At 37.0% G+C, this 16,306-nt stretch overlaps 1 protein-coding gene across 16 annotated transcripts in view; it reads left to right on the plus strand.

The window, feature by feature from the left end:
* MDH1B (malate dehydrogenase 1B) overlaps positions 1-16,306 on the plus strand; it is an 87,359-nt gene that overhangs the window by 13,633 nt on the left and 57,420 nt on the right. For 8 of the 16 annotated variants that reach the window (XM_064434126.1, XM_064434123.1, XM_064434122.1 and 5 more), the window contains 7 exons: positions 1,607-1,681; positions 2,615-2,816; positions 7,725-7,836; positions 9,984-10,129; positions 11,730-11,895; positions 13,575-13,645; positions 15,731-15,890. In XM_064434126.1, the coding sequence (XP_064290196.1) occupies positions 1,607-1,681; positions 2,615-2,816; positions 7,725-7,836; positions 9,984-10,129; positions 11,730-11,895; positions 13,575-13,645; positions 15,731-15,890 (932 nt within the window). Of the gene's footprint in view, positions 1-1,606; positions 1,682-2,614; positions 2,817-5,526; positions 5,604-6,697; positions 6,862-7,724; positions 7,837-9,469; positions 9,644-9,983; positions 10,130-11,729; positions 11,896-13,574; positions 13,646-15,730; positions 15,891-16,306 lie in introns of those variants that run through there. The other 8 variants (XM_064434131.1, XM_064434132.1, XM_064434130.1 and 5 more) reach the window with 7 other exon arrangements.

Below are 16,306 nucleotides of genomic sequence, written 5' to 3' on the forward strand. Positions count from 1 at the left end.
GTCAGCTTCTCAACAAAGGGCATTTATATTACCTGAGGTGAAATTTGACCCACAGCAGAATGATTGCATGCTGGTTTTCTGTCCAGAGGGGAAGTCCCTTTCCTGTGGAAAATGAAAGATTTTAATGTCCCTAAATAGCCTCTCATCAGTAATAATCCTAAAATGATTTGCTATTTTACTTATGTGTCCTCACAAGTTAATTCTGGAACTGCTTGACAGGCACAGAATGCCCTACTTTGAGGCTACATTTTGTTTCTAAGGGTGGACTAGAATTAAGTAGCAGATGGCTACTAAAACAGATTCCCTTCAATTTCAAAATCATCTTGTGCAGGGAAGGTGTTTGAGTTGAATTGTGTGTATATTTCTAGCATTTGTATTTGAGAGTAAGCATTTGGAACTTAATCCATAGCCTAATGAAAACTATGGGAGTTGTTCTGTTCCTTTCAAAAGGGCTTTGGATCAGTTGTTGACGAAAGAGAACTGATGATGCGTGGAAGTCAAAACTCATTTTTCACATTGTATGACATGCTACACTGCATCTCCAAATAATATCACAAAACATAGTATGACAAGAGTAGGACTAAACAGATGGTATAGCAGTTATTGGCATCTTTCTATAGCTTAGGCAGCATCTGGGAAGCAGAAGAACCCATAATTTGCTGACTATTAATATTAATCTGGTGTATTTCTTGGAAAGCATTACACACAGATTGGCACCTTTCCAGACTGAACAGGTGAAGTAATTTGTGAGCTATTTCTACTCATTTATATATATTTATTTCTTATCTTTAGCCTTAATCAACTGTGTGTATCTCTCTCTGAAGTACAGGGAGAAAAGAGTCTCTGAGGACAGAAGGATAACTGATAAATCCCTTTCTAGCTTCTGACATTTAGCGAACAAGCCTTGGTTTTGGTCTTGAAGTTCTAAGTATGTATAAAGTATTGGGTATAGGTCGTGGTCAGCCTCTCTTACTTTCCACTCAGAAAAACATCCTTTGTTGATGTGAAAGATATAAGCTGAAATCATATAAGGGTATGGGATTTAGTCAAGCAGATTGAGTGTGTTTGCTAAACAGAGATGTCAGAAGTAATTTGCTCTGGTAAAGGGCTTGTCTTCTTCTACAAGAGACCCACATGTTGATCTTGACAGAAGATTTGTTTGGTGCTTGAAACAATATGCATCCAAAACAATAACCCTGCTGTGCAAACTGACAAACTGTTCCTTCAAGAAGAGAATATCTGATCAAAAAAGCTATTTGTGTGAAGAAATATTATTTCATTATGATCTTGGCTAAAAGTTTGTGCAGTGTATAACCCTCATAGGCCTTGTTCTGATATATGAATGAACTTGATTCCCAAAGAAATAGATGTGTTCTCTATGTTAAATTCTGATTTTACAAGAGATTGTGTCACTGTTTACAAGAAGACTGTTCATCCCACAAAGTTATTCCAAAAAAGAAAATGTTTTCTTTTTGTTTTCTTTTTTTTCCCCAAAATTTTCCTTCAGAGTGTTGATCAACTCGAAACTCCAAATTTGGTTGTTTTGATTTTTAGTTCGTTTTGAATGAACCACTCTATTGTAATGTGTGTTTGTTTTCTTTCACAGAGGCCTTCAGTGATGTTGAAAGCTCCATATACAGAACAGCCCTAAAAATATGCTCAGTACAAAGTCTTTGCCAGTGTTAGTAGTCAAAGAGAATCCTATGCTTTTACAGGGACAAGAATCTGTATAAAATTTGCTTTGCTGTCACCATGAGTTATTATGCTACTTTGCTTTCTCATTTTCTGCCTTAGAGTTTCAGGATGGATTATGAACACTTAAGATCTATATAGTACTTCATATACAAATTGATTTTTTTTCCTTTTGAATGTCAATGGAAATACATTAGTGAAATTCTAAAATGATGAGACAATCAAATTATTTTTACAATCTGCAGCAATGCTATGTAGACATCACTGACAATTATTAATCTATCTGTGTATTATTTTGCTCATGAAAAGTCAAATTCGAATGTGTTTCTTAGGAGCTGATTTATTTGAAATAATAATTTCTTATTGAAAATGCATTGACTGGACTATAAGAATTAATGCGAGCAAAATAGAACATGATAGACCAGAAAATGCCTGGTTAGTATTCATTCATTCTTGTCTTTGAAGTGAGGGAGAATTCAGTGCAAGCAGAGAGTTGTACAACAAAGTCCTGGTCACCTGGCTCACTTTGAAATTACTGGATGTAAATTCCATATTGAGCTAAATTTCATGGAAATCTTGAATTCTTTATTTGTGCTGAAAATGCACAATATTGCAAGTGAGGTCTTCAGGGTAACACAGAGAAGGTGACTAGTTTGTTGGCCTTGGACATATTTCTTTCATTTGGGGATGCTTTTCTATGAATACGTTTAGTCTGGTCTCAGTCCTGATATAGTTTATCTGCCTGATGCTCTGTGCCAATATGGAAGTACCACAGGTACCGGTTTTCTTTTTATGTGGTGTACTGTTTTAGGCTTCATTTTACAGACCTGTCTTAGCTAGGCATTTCTGATAAAAAATAGTCATGCTTCCATTCATGAAAAGGCAGGGATCCTCATTCATTTCTTCCTTAATTTTCCCACAGTGGATTTGATTGACATTTCTCTGATTCAGCACATCCTATCAAGTGAACAAAGCCAGAGGGAAGAGCAGATTTCTCTGAACACTCAGCAAATCTCTAGAATGCTGATGAAGCTGTTCCAAAGGGCAAGGTTAGAAAAACCAGGCCAGGTAGATCCAAGAGCTGCTGAATTCTCATTGGGCCTACTGATTGCCATGTATGACAGGTGAGAAGCAGAAGGAATGTAGATCCATTGTGAAGTACCATAGAGTCAAAGAATATGTTTTTACTCAGGACCTTAAAGATCATATAGCTCCCACCTAAAGTATCACTAGACTAAGTCCGTTTCTACCACTCTCACACCATTGCTGTGTGAAACTCTCCCACTTTGATTGGTTTTCCTTTGTATAAAAACTAGGAGTTGCTCAGCTGTAGGAATATAAGGCACAAAACTGCATCAGAAACATGGTGCTCAAATGTTCCCAAAACTGGAAATCCAGACTTTTGCTAGTCCATGCTGACTTTTTCTCCGAACAGCTTTACAGAGTAGCTCTTCTGACTTCCGAGATATTTTGATACACTCCTAAAAATGAATCCATATTTGCCTCTGGAAAACAGTACCATGCACAGGTCAGGAATTTGCCAGTAACTTTTTGTTATTAATTTTCCTCAAGCTTAAAAAGTTCATCTACCAATTAGGAAAAAAAATTGATGTCTCATAACTAAGCTTTGCAGCTTAGTGAATGGCAAAGTTTCTGAAAATAATAAGGAAAGACCTCACAGAGTGTGTTTTTCTTATGTATTGTTTGTAAATAATGAGTTAATTATCTAAAGGCAGGATTGGTTTGTGTTTGTATCAGATTTAAAAGACAAAGACTAAGTTCATTGTACAAGTTGTTTACCATAGGTGAAACTTCTCTCTTCTACATCATAGCAAAGTTTTTACTGAAAGTAAATGAGATGTAAGTGGTCTTCAGGACTTTTTCTTGAATTATTATTCACTACTCATACAATCACTACAGCTTAAGGTCCCACTTTGTAAAATTTTTTTGTAAAAAAATCAGCTAAGGCTAAGAATAAATGCTGTATTAAGAAACAAAGAAATATCAAGAGTATTTTGTAATTTTTGTGTGCTGTGGGAATGATTTAGAAGAATCTTCTTAACAGTACTATTTTAGTCTTTTAGTCTGTTTTCTTAGTACTGTCTTGGGAGTGTCATTTTCTTTTTGCTGCTATTTATTTATTTGAAAAGAATTTCACAAGTTTCTTGACAGGTATATAAGATGGAAAAAGCTTCTTACAATTTTCTAATCATGTTTTATTTATAGAGTGCTATTGTCCGCTATTAACACTCCTTTTTAATAGGAGGAGCAGACAGGAATTTTACATGTTTTTGTGGTATTTACTTGATAAGCTTGTATAAATATCTTAAGGGTGTTTGATTGTGTACTTCAGCTTTAGTCTTGGAGTTTTTTCTTTGAAATTTTTTGGAAAAACAAAAATTTTCCATGCAGTTTGTATTTTAGAGTCTATATTGCAGCTTTACACAGTGTGGATTTATCTTAAGACTCTTGAAGACAATTTTATGTAATGATATTTTGAATCTTTGCAAAAGTAATACCTTAAATATAGATTTCCGGGGCTTCCTGATTTGTGGTTTCTGATTAATGTCTGCATTGTCTTCTCCAAAATAATTGTGTCTTTCATTAGGTGCCTATATCACAAAATTTTGTTCTAAATTAATCTACATTATTTATTATCTAACAGTCAAAACTAAATATCCTGCTCCTGCATATATTCTTTTCATTAAATTGAGTTTCAGTGAAATTAAATGTAATCAGCTCAAGAGAAGCTCAGTGCAGATCTGGGGCCACAGTGGAGCTGCCTGATGATATATGCAAAAACTTAGATTGTATCCTGTATTCAGTACTGTATTTGGGAAGGCTTTCCACAATAAAAAGGGCAGAATTTTTTTAGGACATACATTGTAAAGGTAAAATTACATTTTACTTGCAATGTGAAGTCTCTGAAGGAGCTGTTTTCTTTTTGTTTTATGATTGCATGGTATCTTGGAACAGTTAACTCTGCAGTTATGTTCAGTGACAAAGGGTTCTAGACATAAAATGTCACTGGAATGTTACTTTGGTGACTTTTATACATATAAAAGGATACTTGTTTTGAAGTTTTCTTCCTACATAGTAATATTCCATTCTTTAGATGTTTTAGTGCTTATATTCTCAGTGAACGAGAATAGTGTAACTTATTTAATTTTCCTAGATCTGGAACAGGGTATGTCAAAACTAGATCTGCTGCAGCTTCCCTAATTTCCCTTTCAGGAGATGCTTTATTGGCTAAATATAGAAGTGGGAAATGTATGATTTTATACACTATCTTGAAATACTGAACATTGAGGAAAATTTCCATTGTATTTTTTTTTTAAATAAAACCTCCACCATGAAAAAAGTAAATTATGTTGACTACTTAGTTGTAGAGAAAGGCTGATGCAGAATAATGCTTTCCAATCAATATTTTTAGCCATCTTTGCAATAGAGAGCCTCAAAAGAGGTTATAGTGACATTTAAGTAGAGCTTCTATTTGCCTAGCAGAAAAGAACAGAAACCCCATGGTTTTAAATTAGCAATTTACAATTTAAATAGAACACTTCTTGTATAAACATATTTAAATATTTTTCCTAGTTTTGTAAGAATGAGTTCATTGCTTTTTTTCCTTGCTTTCCTTCTCTTTCCCTCACTGTAGGGAGAGCTATGGTCACAGCAGTCACTGAGAGCCTCTAAGGTACATAATATAGTGAAACTTTCTGGAGGGGTTTATTTGTTACACTGCAATTACCATAGCAGTTTGAAGATAGCTTGAAGACAGTTCGGGCTCTGCCAGGATTCCAGGGTTTTTTTCCTTGTTTTCAGCTTTCTTCCAGTTTTTTGCTGTCCCTGATTTGAAGGACACCTTGATTACCTGTAGTGCCCTGAGAAGCCTTCTAACAGACTTAAATCAGGTGATGTCAGTGCAGTGCTGTTACTCAACAGATTTTGTAGGATTGTACTAACTTAGCAGAAGAAGACCCCTCATAGTTGATACCTCTTTTTATATTTGATTACCTTATGGGACTGAAGTTAATAGTATGCTGTGGACATAGGGATCTGTCATGCAAAGTAGGTCAAAGAATCAAATTCTGTCCTTTTTTTCAAAATAACCACTTTCATTAATGAATGCCTCTGTGCGTTCATGTTGCCTGAGCTTACAGGTCCTGGAAACAGCTGGATACAACTGTTCCTAAAGCAAGTAAGCAACTCCAAACTTCAGATGTCTGTACTCACTAGAATAGCTTGCAGTTGCAGTTGTCTTAGCATACAACTATTTCCTGGTGCTGAAAATGGGATCTGAAAATGACCTCTGGGATTTAAACTCAGTGTCCTTCAGTAGTGTGGTGTGGAAATATAGTATGTTTATCCATTACAGTAAGTGAGTTGGAAATAAATCATTCTGACACACCCTGAACTGTGAAACTGCATACTGATGGCATGAATATGAACGGGCTTTCTTCAGAATAGTGTGTAAAATGGCATTGCTGCAGATATTTCACCATCTGTGTGCTGTCACCATTGCAGCAGAGCATGATGGGAACATCTGTTTTTTATTGAGGTGTTTCTGAGCCTTTCTTCTTGATGTAGATCCCAGCCATTTTGGGAGAAGGCTGCACTCTGTCTTGTGTAGAAATTGCAATTCATGACTGTTTCCATGGGGCGAGTGAAATTCTGATGTCCTGGGAAATTATTCTGAATGTTGCTGATTGATTAAACCTTCAAGTGTATCACCACATAACATCCCCAAGTATCTGCTTTTAAGAAGCAGGCCTGATCATCAGTCTCACAGTATGGGAGGATTTGTATCCATAGAAAAGATGCTCAGTAAGATACTACTGAGGACTCTCGCTTTTATTCCAAAACCTTTGGAACACAGTAACATTTTACATGAATGGAAAATTTATACCAGCAAAATCCAATATCAGAGCTTTTATTAGAGATTGTAGGTGAACCACCAGGGTTTTTTTAAGTGAATGTATGAGCTTGAGACATGTATTTTTTCTAGGTTCTGAATGCAGCTATTGTTGAAGAAAAATTCCTGTCTTGGCTGAGATCAGAGCCTGCTGTTCTCCTGTGACTCCCTACATGTTACAGATTATCAGTCACGGAAATGGTTTCTCACCAAGCTAGATGCAGAGTCTGCAAAGTTTTCCCCATTACAGGCATCAGGTGTGTCAGTGGTCTTTAGAATCCACACAATTAGCTCTCACGATCTGCATACCTTACAGGCTGTAACTGATGTACTAAGTAACAAGCTTTGGATGTAATCTAATTTAACCAGGAAAGAGGGATAGAGAGAACCACTGTAGTCTAATGTTCAAGCCTTCATCCTACTTCTCTTTAACTCACTAGCACAAACAGGAAAACTTGCCAAAGGTAAACTGGCAGTCCAAAGGTAAAGTCAAACCTGTGTATCTCATTTCTTAGTTATTTTTCCTATAACCAATTTTATTAACTGGCTTGTTAAATTTTCCATCTTAACATTTTAGTCATCTAAGTAATGTTATAAAATGGCATAGTGGTATAAAAAGAACACTATCCATTACCATCTGACCAGAATGCTCAGAAAAACATTTTACTGTTACTATATTCTCACTAATTGTAAGCTTGCAGATTTAGTTTATTGTTGTTTTTTTTTTTTGTTTTGTTTTGTTTTGTTTATGTATCCTATGTCAATATTACAGTTCCATGGAAGCAGCAAATAGAGGTAAGCTGGTGTGTAAGAAGCATATGAAGTTGTAACTGCATTCTGAAAAATGGGAAATGGTGCTAAAACAACAGTTTCTTCCATGGACTGCATTTCAGTGCAGCAAATAAATAAAATCAAAACCACTGGTGGGTTTGGAGAAAAGTCCTCAGTCATTTGGGCAAAATAACTTGAATTCAAAAAATGCTGAGGAAAGTAATTTATTCTAACAAAGATGTTTCTTTGAATTTCAGAGCCCAGGGATCTGGGTTTCCAGTAATCAAGCTTACTTACACCAAGTTCTTACTCTGGGGAGGTAAAGAAATCCTTTTGTTTTCCCTCACAGGTATCGCTGTTTAAAGTGCCTCAATTTTGACCTTTGCCAAGCCTGCTTTTTCACTGGCCATCTCTGCAAACCACATAAGAGATCACATCCTGTTGTGGAACACTGTGTGCAGGTAGAGTCCTATTGTACTGATTAATTTCCCCATTGAGGTTCTTCATGGAGGCAAGTAGACAGTAGATTCTTGAACAACAAGCATTTCAAAGTTATGTGTGTATTAGCCATAATGGCCATGACATATTAGCATTATTAGTCTGGGAGCAGGGACACAGGGAAGGGACAAAAGCAGGCTTCTAACTTTAGAATGAGTGTTCTGTTCTGAAGTAACTGAATAGATCTATGAAATATCCCACTGCAAGTCTTCATCTTAAGGAATTTTATGGCAAATTTTCTGTTAGCAGATAATCCTTACACCAGTGAAAAATTCCCTCAATGTTCCAATGTTTCTTCATCCCAATCCCAATGCAAACTCATCCAGAAATTCATTAATCCTAAAGTTATACAAAGTCCTATATGACATGTCTTTCTTTTTCTCTCTTTTCTGAATGGCTTCAGTTTTTCCAGTTGATTATAAACCTTTCTGACTCATTTGCCTCTGTCAGTTAGGGATCACATACCTGGACTCTGTTACAGGGGCAACTTGTGCTATCATCACACTAGTGGCAAAATACAACACTGAGAATTTGTATTTGGAAGAGCAGCTTCTCCTTTAGGCAGGAGATTCCAGATCTTGCACACAGCAGCAGATGGGCTTTTTGTGGATCTGTAGAACAGTATCCTTCTGTTCCAGTAAATTAGCTGAAAAGCACTTAGGAAAGTTTCCTCAGAAACCTGTACTTCTTGTTCTCCTTCCCAATCCTCTGCAGTTGATGTGAAAGATACCACAGCCAGAGACTGCACTAAAACTAAAGACTGTTAAGACTTACACCAAGTTCTTACTTGTGGGGAGGTAAAGAAATCCTCTTGTAGTCATCCTTTGTCTGGGGTAGCATTAAACTCTTGCCACTTCATTGCTGTCTTTCTGAAAACAAAACCCTATTGCTAACATTGTGAGAAAATATATCTGGATGCTCAAGATCTGCATTAAAAATAACAGTTCAGTCCTCCAAATATTCTTCCTCATACTCCATCTGTGAGAAAATAGGAAAATCAAAAGTTAACTAAACTCCTCATTAAGAGATTTCTAAGCAGAGACCTTTAAATTAGTGTGAATTGAGAGTGAATGGGAATGTGTGTTTGTAGAAGCACCAGAAGGAAGGACAAGAGATAAACGAAGGCAGGAGATGTTGCAGCCTGGATTGTAGCCACATTGTTGCTGCAGAATTGCGATTGAATCACTGAACTTAAACTTCCTTTATGAAGCCCTACTCTAACACAAACTCTGTAAATATTACTTTATCAGCCAAATATTACAATACAGGCCAAAATCTATACCAAAATTTAAAAGATAAGCTACTCACTATGACAGATACCATTTTTGTATCTGTTGTGTGGGACATAAAATAATCAGCAGTAAGTTGCTATCCCCATACCTTCTACTCTTAGCAGATGCTGTTCTTGTCTGGGTAAGTTTTCACACTGTCTTTATCAGGGATTGAGCTGCTGAGTGGGGGTTTGAAATATCAGCAGTTTTTCCTTACCGTGCTGACACCTTGTGGTAATGTTACTACCATGCTAAGAAGCACTAGGAGGCATGTAGTGTGTTTTCTTTGTTTTCCTGTTCAGTCTGTCAGGGCTCACCCCATGTTCTGCAGCAGTCACCTAAGGCAGAATTGGTTGGTGTCCTCCAATAATACAGCTGCTGAGCTTAGTTGTTGTACATGAGCCTGACACTCCTGTGATAAATGGATGTGTATTTTACTGTATTCTGTGAGAGGAGGATGTGAGCCATGGAAGACTATATCTACAGATACTTTATACAGGTATAAAAGTATTTCTTCCTTAGATACTACTCAGCAGAATTATTGTTCTGACTGTGAGCTTAATCATTGTAATTACCAAAATCCTGTGTTTAGGCATTTCCAGGCTGCCTGACTTGGATCCAGTCAGTATTTTGCCTAAAAGTATTGGAGCTGCTCTTGTGTATGGTCCTACAGCATTACCCACCTCAGGTCCCCTTCTAGGGCTCAGATAGCAGCCATGAGCCTTGTCAGATGATGAACAGATGGACCTTTGCTTTGGAAGCATGTCTGTGTCTGTTTCTGGGCAGCACCTGTTTGAAAAGTCACTTTCTTCTTTATTATCTATCCCTCGTTCCAATAGATGTCAGCAAAGGCGAATGCAAAGCACTTTCTCCACACCATCAGGAACAACCTGTTTCAAGAGTGCTGCAGAAGAAAAGAGGCTCAGAGAAGGACAGCTCTGGAGTCAGTGGAGGAGAGGCACATCCCTGCTCACAAAAAGACTTTGTGAGTTTCGGTGTCAGATGAATTTATAATCTCTGAATGTCAGGCTGTAGGATATGGCTTGATTATGTCCTTTGAGTAAGGGATTTTGTTATGACAGATACCATGTCATGATTTTTCTATTAAAAAGGGAAAGAATAACTGAGAAGTTGCTGCACATTGTTCTGTAGCTTAACTATGGTTACCGTGCTGACAGCTTAATGATCAGTTGTCTTATATAACAGGCTTGTGTTTTGCTTCCCTCCTTCCTTATGTTGTATTTTTCACTCTGTTCTATTTCTTATACTCAGTCTAGGGCCAAGCATTGCAAATATTTACTACCTTTATAACTGCATGGGTTCTTAAGCACCTCCTCTGTGACAAATCCGTTGGAAATTAACTGTGAATACTTTCCACATGTGACCCACAGTGCATTCACTGGCAGTCATTCTACTCAAGTCCCACTAAATTGCAGACGTGTGGAATCACTCACAATAGCAAGTAGATGATCTCACCATTCCTCTTCTTTCAGATCAGTTGTTTTGTGTGCTTTGGTTAATATTTAAAGTCATTATTGTGTTTCCAGTTATCACAGTGGTTAATAATGAGCATTGGAGGTTATGTTGAGATTTTTCCCAATACTTTCTCCTTCCTTACTATGAGATTTTGGTTGATACTTAGGTATAGAAACTGAAGGGAATGATTATAGGAGATTAGCACTAAAAACATACAAAGGGTGAGATTCCTTCCTATTTGTATAAAGATCTAGCAACTGTCTTGCATCTCATGTGTTCTCCCAATGAGGCTACAGTGACGCTGAAATAGGGGGAAAATGGTCAGCCCTCTCTAAAATAATTAATTTCATCTTTATGTGAAGGAGGATAAAAATCTATTTATAAATCTGGATTGTGCTACTCTGGTAGGTTTTCAGTTAGAAAACAATTTTTATATACTATAAGAGCAATAGATGATAGTTACAGTGATCCTCACAGAGAATATTATTTCAGTGTTTGTTTTTTAGAACATGGTGAAATGCAAAACATCCTTTGTTGCTAATATTTCCTCTCCTGTATTCAGCAAAAAAACCAATATTTAATAATTTTGAATATAATTTAATCTTTTTGGAATCAATCGAGATTTCTTTTTAATTCTGTGGGGGTTTGCTTACTAACTGCTTGGGTAGCAATGAGACAAAGAAGAATTTGGGGTTGCTGTTACAGGTGTCACTGAGAGGTTGATAAATATCTAGGCTTTTCCTAGCATATGATGGACTGAACAGCAGCATATTTTGCTATCTTTTTGTGGTTGAATTTCCTAATATATTTAACTCTTGGCTAAAGGAAGCAAAAAAGAGAAGCAGCAAATTGCACTGAGACTAAATGGGTGGAAAGTAGAAACTGTTGCTGAGATTCTGTTGGAAGAGTGGAATTTGTTTTCAGAAATTTCATTCTTTCAACCAAAATATTCCAGCAGGCATAGCTAAACTTTACTTCTTGCTTAGTCAATAGCACATCTCTCTGTCTATTTATACTGTATTAGTTTTCTGCATTTGGATCTTCCTGGGTAGAAAAACCATGTGAGGCCTGATCCTTTCTCTACTCATTACTTCTCTGTTGGTATACAGTCCTCCTGTGGAATTCAGTGGTTCATCACTACCTGGTCCTGAAAATGTGTCTTTCCCAGTGGACAGTTGTGTCCCAGAGTCACCCAGGTTCGTACCTGAAAACAGGACTGTAATGCAGAAGAGTGAGAATAACAAGACACCAGAGCAAGGCAAGACAATAGCTCAGGTGAGCAAAACATGAAGCAGTAATAGTGCTAAAGCTGTGGAGAAGACCTGGCAAGTTAATTATCTAATTGCCTTCTAATTTCAATGAAAATGTAATGGCCAGCTTCACCTTTCTATTAATTCTTCACTTACAGTGAAAATTGTGGAATCTGAAAACTTAGTGAGGTTTGAATTTGTTATCTTCCCAAGTTAAGTGACTAACTCCTTGACTTTCATGACCTTCAGAAGCACCTGTAAGAATATTTGCTTTGGGGTTTTTTGAGATGTCATAGAGTAGCATGCTAAAGTCTGGATGAGTCTGGAGTCCTCTCACTATTCTGACAGTAAAAAAGGCCATCATGTCTTCCTACTGCAAGCAAATGTCAAAGAAGAATGCCTGAATTCTTATCAGACTCAGGCCATTTTTGTTACCATGGAAATAGCAAGAGGACAGGATGGGCCCTCTTAGGATAAACCCAGAGCAATGTCCACTCCAGCTAAAATAGCTAATGCACAAAAGGTCTCTATTAATCCATTCCCAGCTTTCCTCCAAAGAAACAATGTTAAAAGAGTGGGTAGGACAGTGTAGCTAAAAAAAGTACATAGCAGTTTTTTGTTTCTATATTTTTTGAGATGTTGGTAGCTCTGCACTTACTCAGAATACAGGGAACACTGGGTTGTGTTCAAACCAGTTTGTGTCATCCACTCATCTTGTTCTTCCCAGGAGCCAAGGGGTGCAGTAACACAGAACTAGTCTCTGTGTATCAGGTCACTCCTTTGGCTGCTAATCCTGTGCTTTGGAATACCTGCCTTTGGAATACCTGCCTTTTAGAACTCTGCTGCCCAGCTCAAGGTACAGTGCCAGCCAGCAGATATCTGCACGAGATGTTGTGGGCAGACATTGCTTAAACATAGAATTTTGATGGTTGGCATTTGTCCTTTTAGAAAACAGCAGGACAGGAATTGCATCCCTGTGCTGGGATTCTATCAGGTGCATTGCTCTCTTTTTTATTTTCTCTCAGGGCTGAGAATTCCTTTTAAGCAGTTTTATACTGATTTCTAAGATCTTATAGTGCAGATTATTTCCACTTTGATTGAAAAGATGTGGACAGTAAGTCAAATGATTGCTTTTAATAGAATCTGTGAGTATGGAGGTCCTGGGTGATCCAACTCTTAGTCTCAATTTCCTGGCAGCTCTGATTCCTGCCCAAGTTATATCATACCTCAAAAGTAACTTAGCTGGAAAGTGTTTGTCTCCCTGACTTCTGGGCTACTGTTCTCTGCACCCTCCAGAGAATGTTACTTCCATTTAAAGACCAGGAGTTTCTCTTCTCTCTTCTACATACAGTCTCTCTCAACATCTCCTTCTCTCAAAGCAGCTGTGGGACTTGAGAGAGATTGTTCCCAAATCAGAATATTCCATTTTGCAGAAATTGGGAATATGGATTTTGTTCTAATTTCAAACAAATTCTCATACACTTAAATTTGTCATAGAACAAAGAATTTGTTCTATAGAATAAAATTTCTAGCCATTAGAAATACTTTAATGCACTACTTGATTGTAATACATTAAAATAGAAAGGTTAACTAGTAAATCTGTAGATCCACCAGGTCCAAAATTGCCATGCATTCCTATAATAAAAATTGCATATAAATGCTATTGCTGATAAAGTTATGAACAGATACTTCTTTTTGTTTTAGGCAATAGCCTGTTTTGAAGCAGATGTGTTAAAAATGCATGAATCCATTAAAAGCATTCACAGTGACAGCAGGTAGGTAAATGCAATAGTAAACTCACTGAAGACTGGTGGGCATTGCTGCTCCAGCTCCATCTCTAGAAAAGAGATGATTTTTCCATACTTTAGAGATTTTGGGATTTTTAAAAATTCTATCAAATGAGGATGAATAATAAAAACTCAGCAACAAAAATTTTATATGAAGATCACTGGAAAAACAATGACAAAGCAAAACATTTTTTGGTTTGCTTTCCTCAGCATTTCTGCAATGGCTAGCTTACATTTCTAAAAGGAATTTTTAAACAAAAAGACATTCATCCACATAACAATGTCAGAATAGTATATTTTCTCAATTTTTTCTCTGAATAAGGCTTAATCAAAAGAAATTTCATAATTTGCATGAAGCTTTTAAATCAAAGCAGAATTTATTTCTAAAAAACATGCTATACATCACACAGAGATTAATGGAATGGATACAATAACTATTGCACTATAGTTATTAACTATAACAGTTAATCACAGAAGTTCCTTCTCATAGTCAAATCTTTGACACTGTAAATTATTAATTCCTAAATTAAAAATCTCTTGGGAGGCTTGTTTGCTTGGGTGACATGGCAGGGGAGAAGTTGGTATGTGAGCTATGATGCTTACCTTTTACTTGCATTTTTGCCTTCCCCCCCCTTCATTTTTGTAGCTGTATATAAATGTGCTCTATATAACCATGCCTATGACCACTGAAAATGATGGAATTACAATGAGGTGTAGAATTCAATCCTGAATCTATTCTCTTTATTTTCTTCAGTATGTTCAGTTCCCTCTGTTCCTGTTCTGTTTCATTCCAAGTACAATTGCTGCTCCAAGTTCACAAAAGGGCACTCCAAGATTAGAGCTAAACAATTTCAGTTTCATTGTGAGTCTGTTCTCACTTGGGAAAATAAAGAGATATGGCAAAGATCTTCAGCTTTCTTTTAGATTAGCAAGCGTTGAGAGGATATTTGGGATGCCTGTTCCTATAATGCTGCTCTGACCCAGAGCTTATCATGGACCTAGGTGAATGAATCACATTACTCATGGGAAGCTCTTTATTCTTGTTTGTGCACTGACTTCCAGCATTCACCTGTCTGTTCTCAGAACTGCACTCTGAGTTAGTTGAAGGAGGACAGCATTTTACAGTGAGGAGCCCTTAAGTGTTATTATAAGGGACCACTGTAGTATTAATTTTAATTTTAAATGGTCTGACTCGCTGTTCCATTCAGACAAATCTTGCCTAGTTCAAGTGAAACTGATGGGGCTGTTGTCTCTAAGCCAAAGCATTACCACAAGAAAGTGAATCAGGTGAACTTCTGAATGTAACTAAGCATGGCAGAAAACTATTTCAGATCTGTGGTATGAAGCATTTGGTTTATTACTGTAGTGTTAACAAAATTTACTGTCTGCACCTCAGCTGTGAGGAAAGCAAAACTATTCCTACCCTGACTTCTTAGAGAAATCACTAAAACAGAATTATGGGTGGAATTTCTGTCATACTGTGCTCTGACACACTCTTTAGAAATTACTCTTAGGTAATTTCTAAATCTCTGTTGTACACGGAAGGATGGCACTTCTGATTGCAAAAATCAGAGTGTTTTTTCAAGGACAAGTGGCCTGTGCAGAAGCTATTGGTATCATTAAAGAAACTGCAGACAATACCACGAGCAAGAAGAAATTCTATCAAAGAGGCACAACCTGCTTTTACTTCATTGTTGTCCAGGCATGTAATGGGAATCTTTTGCAGGTCAGGGAGCTGCTATAAGCAGTTTGGTCCTATACAGAGGGACTGCTATTGTCTTTTGTTGCAACCACCTTTGTGGGAAAGGTAAAACCCCAAGATGCAAGGTTCAGTCCTGACCACAGTTCTACTCAGCTCTCATATTTCTGCATCTGGAATACTCATGTTCTTGCTAATTCCATGGATATAGTCCAACTTCTGAAATATTGGCCTCTAATCCCAAAGCTGACAAAAATTTCCTGAACTGGTAAAGGGGATAAAGTTTGTGCTAAAGTGTTTGCTCATTTCCATGAATGCATATATTTGTGCATGTCTGGTCTATCAAAAATCCCACCCTCCTGTATCTCTGGCAGGTACATGAAGAAGCAGTTCGACAAATGGAAGGACAAAATGCAATTTCTTCATAACTGCCAGGAAGAAAAAAGCTGCAAAATAGAGGCAAAACTGCAAAGACTGAGAGTAAGCCATGAAAGCCTGCAAATGACACTGCAGCACATGAAGGAAGAAGTAAAGGTGTAGTGATCTATATATCAAGAATTGTCACAGCTATGAGCCATTACTGAACACTAAGAACTGCTTTTCCTGTAGACCAGCACTCTTAACACCATTTCATTACTTTCTAATTGTATTTTCAGTTGTCTTAGGTTCTTCTCTTCAGAGAAAGCAGATAAGGTCTTTGCAGTAGGTATTTTCTTGTCGTTCTGTGCATATCTGGCATCTAGCAGAGATATCCATGTTAGCATATTTAAATACTACTGCAATGAAAATAATGATTATTCCAATAAGAGTTTCCAACAGAAGTGTTAGATACTTCAGTGCAGTCTGTTCTCCAGAGATGAGTCAAAGTGCTGGCATTGAATAAATATAACGTTGCTCCTAATTGCTGTCTTTTACTGGGATGTAATACAGACATCTTATAGAAAATATTT

Source organism: Passer domesticus, chromosome 10 (genome assembly GCF_036417665.1).
Source record: "Passer domesticus isolate bPasDom1 chromosome 10, bPasDom1.hap1, whole genome shotgun sequence".
Classification (NCBI taxonomy): domain Eukaryota; kingdom Metazoa; phylum Chordata; class Aves; order Passeriformes; family Passeridae; genus Passer; species Passer domesticus.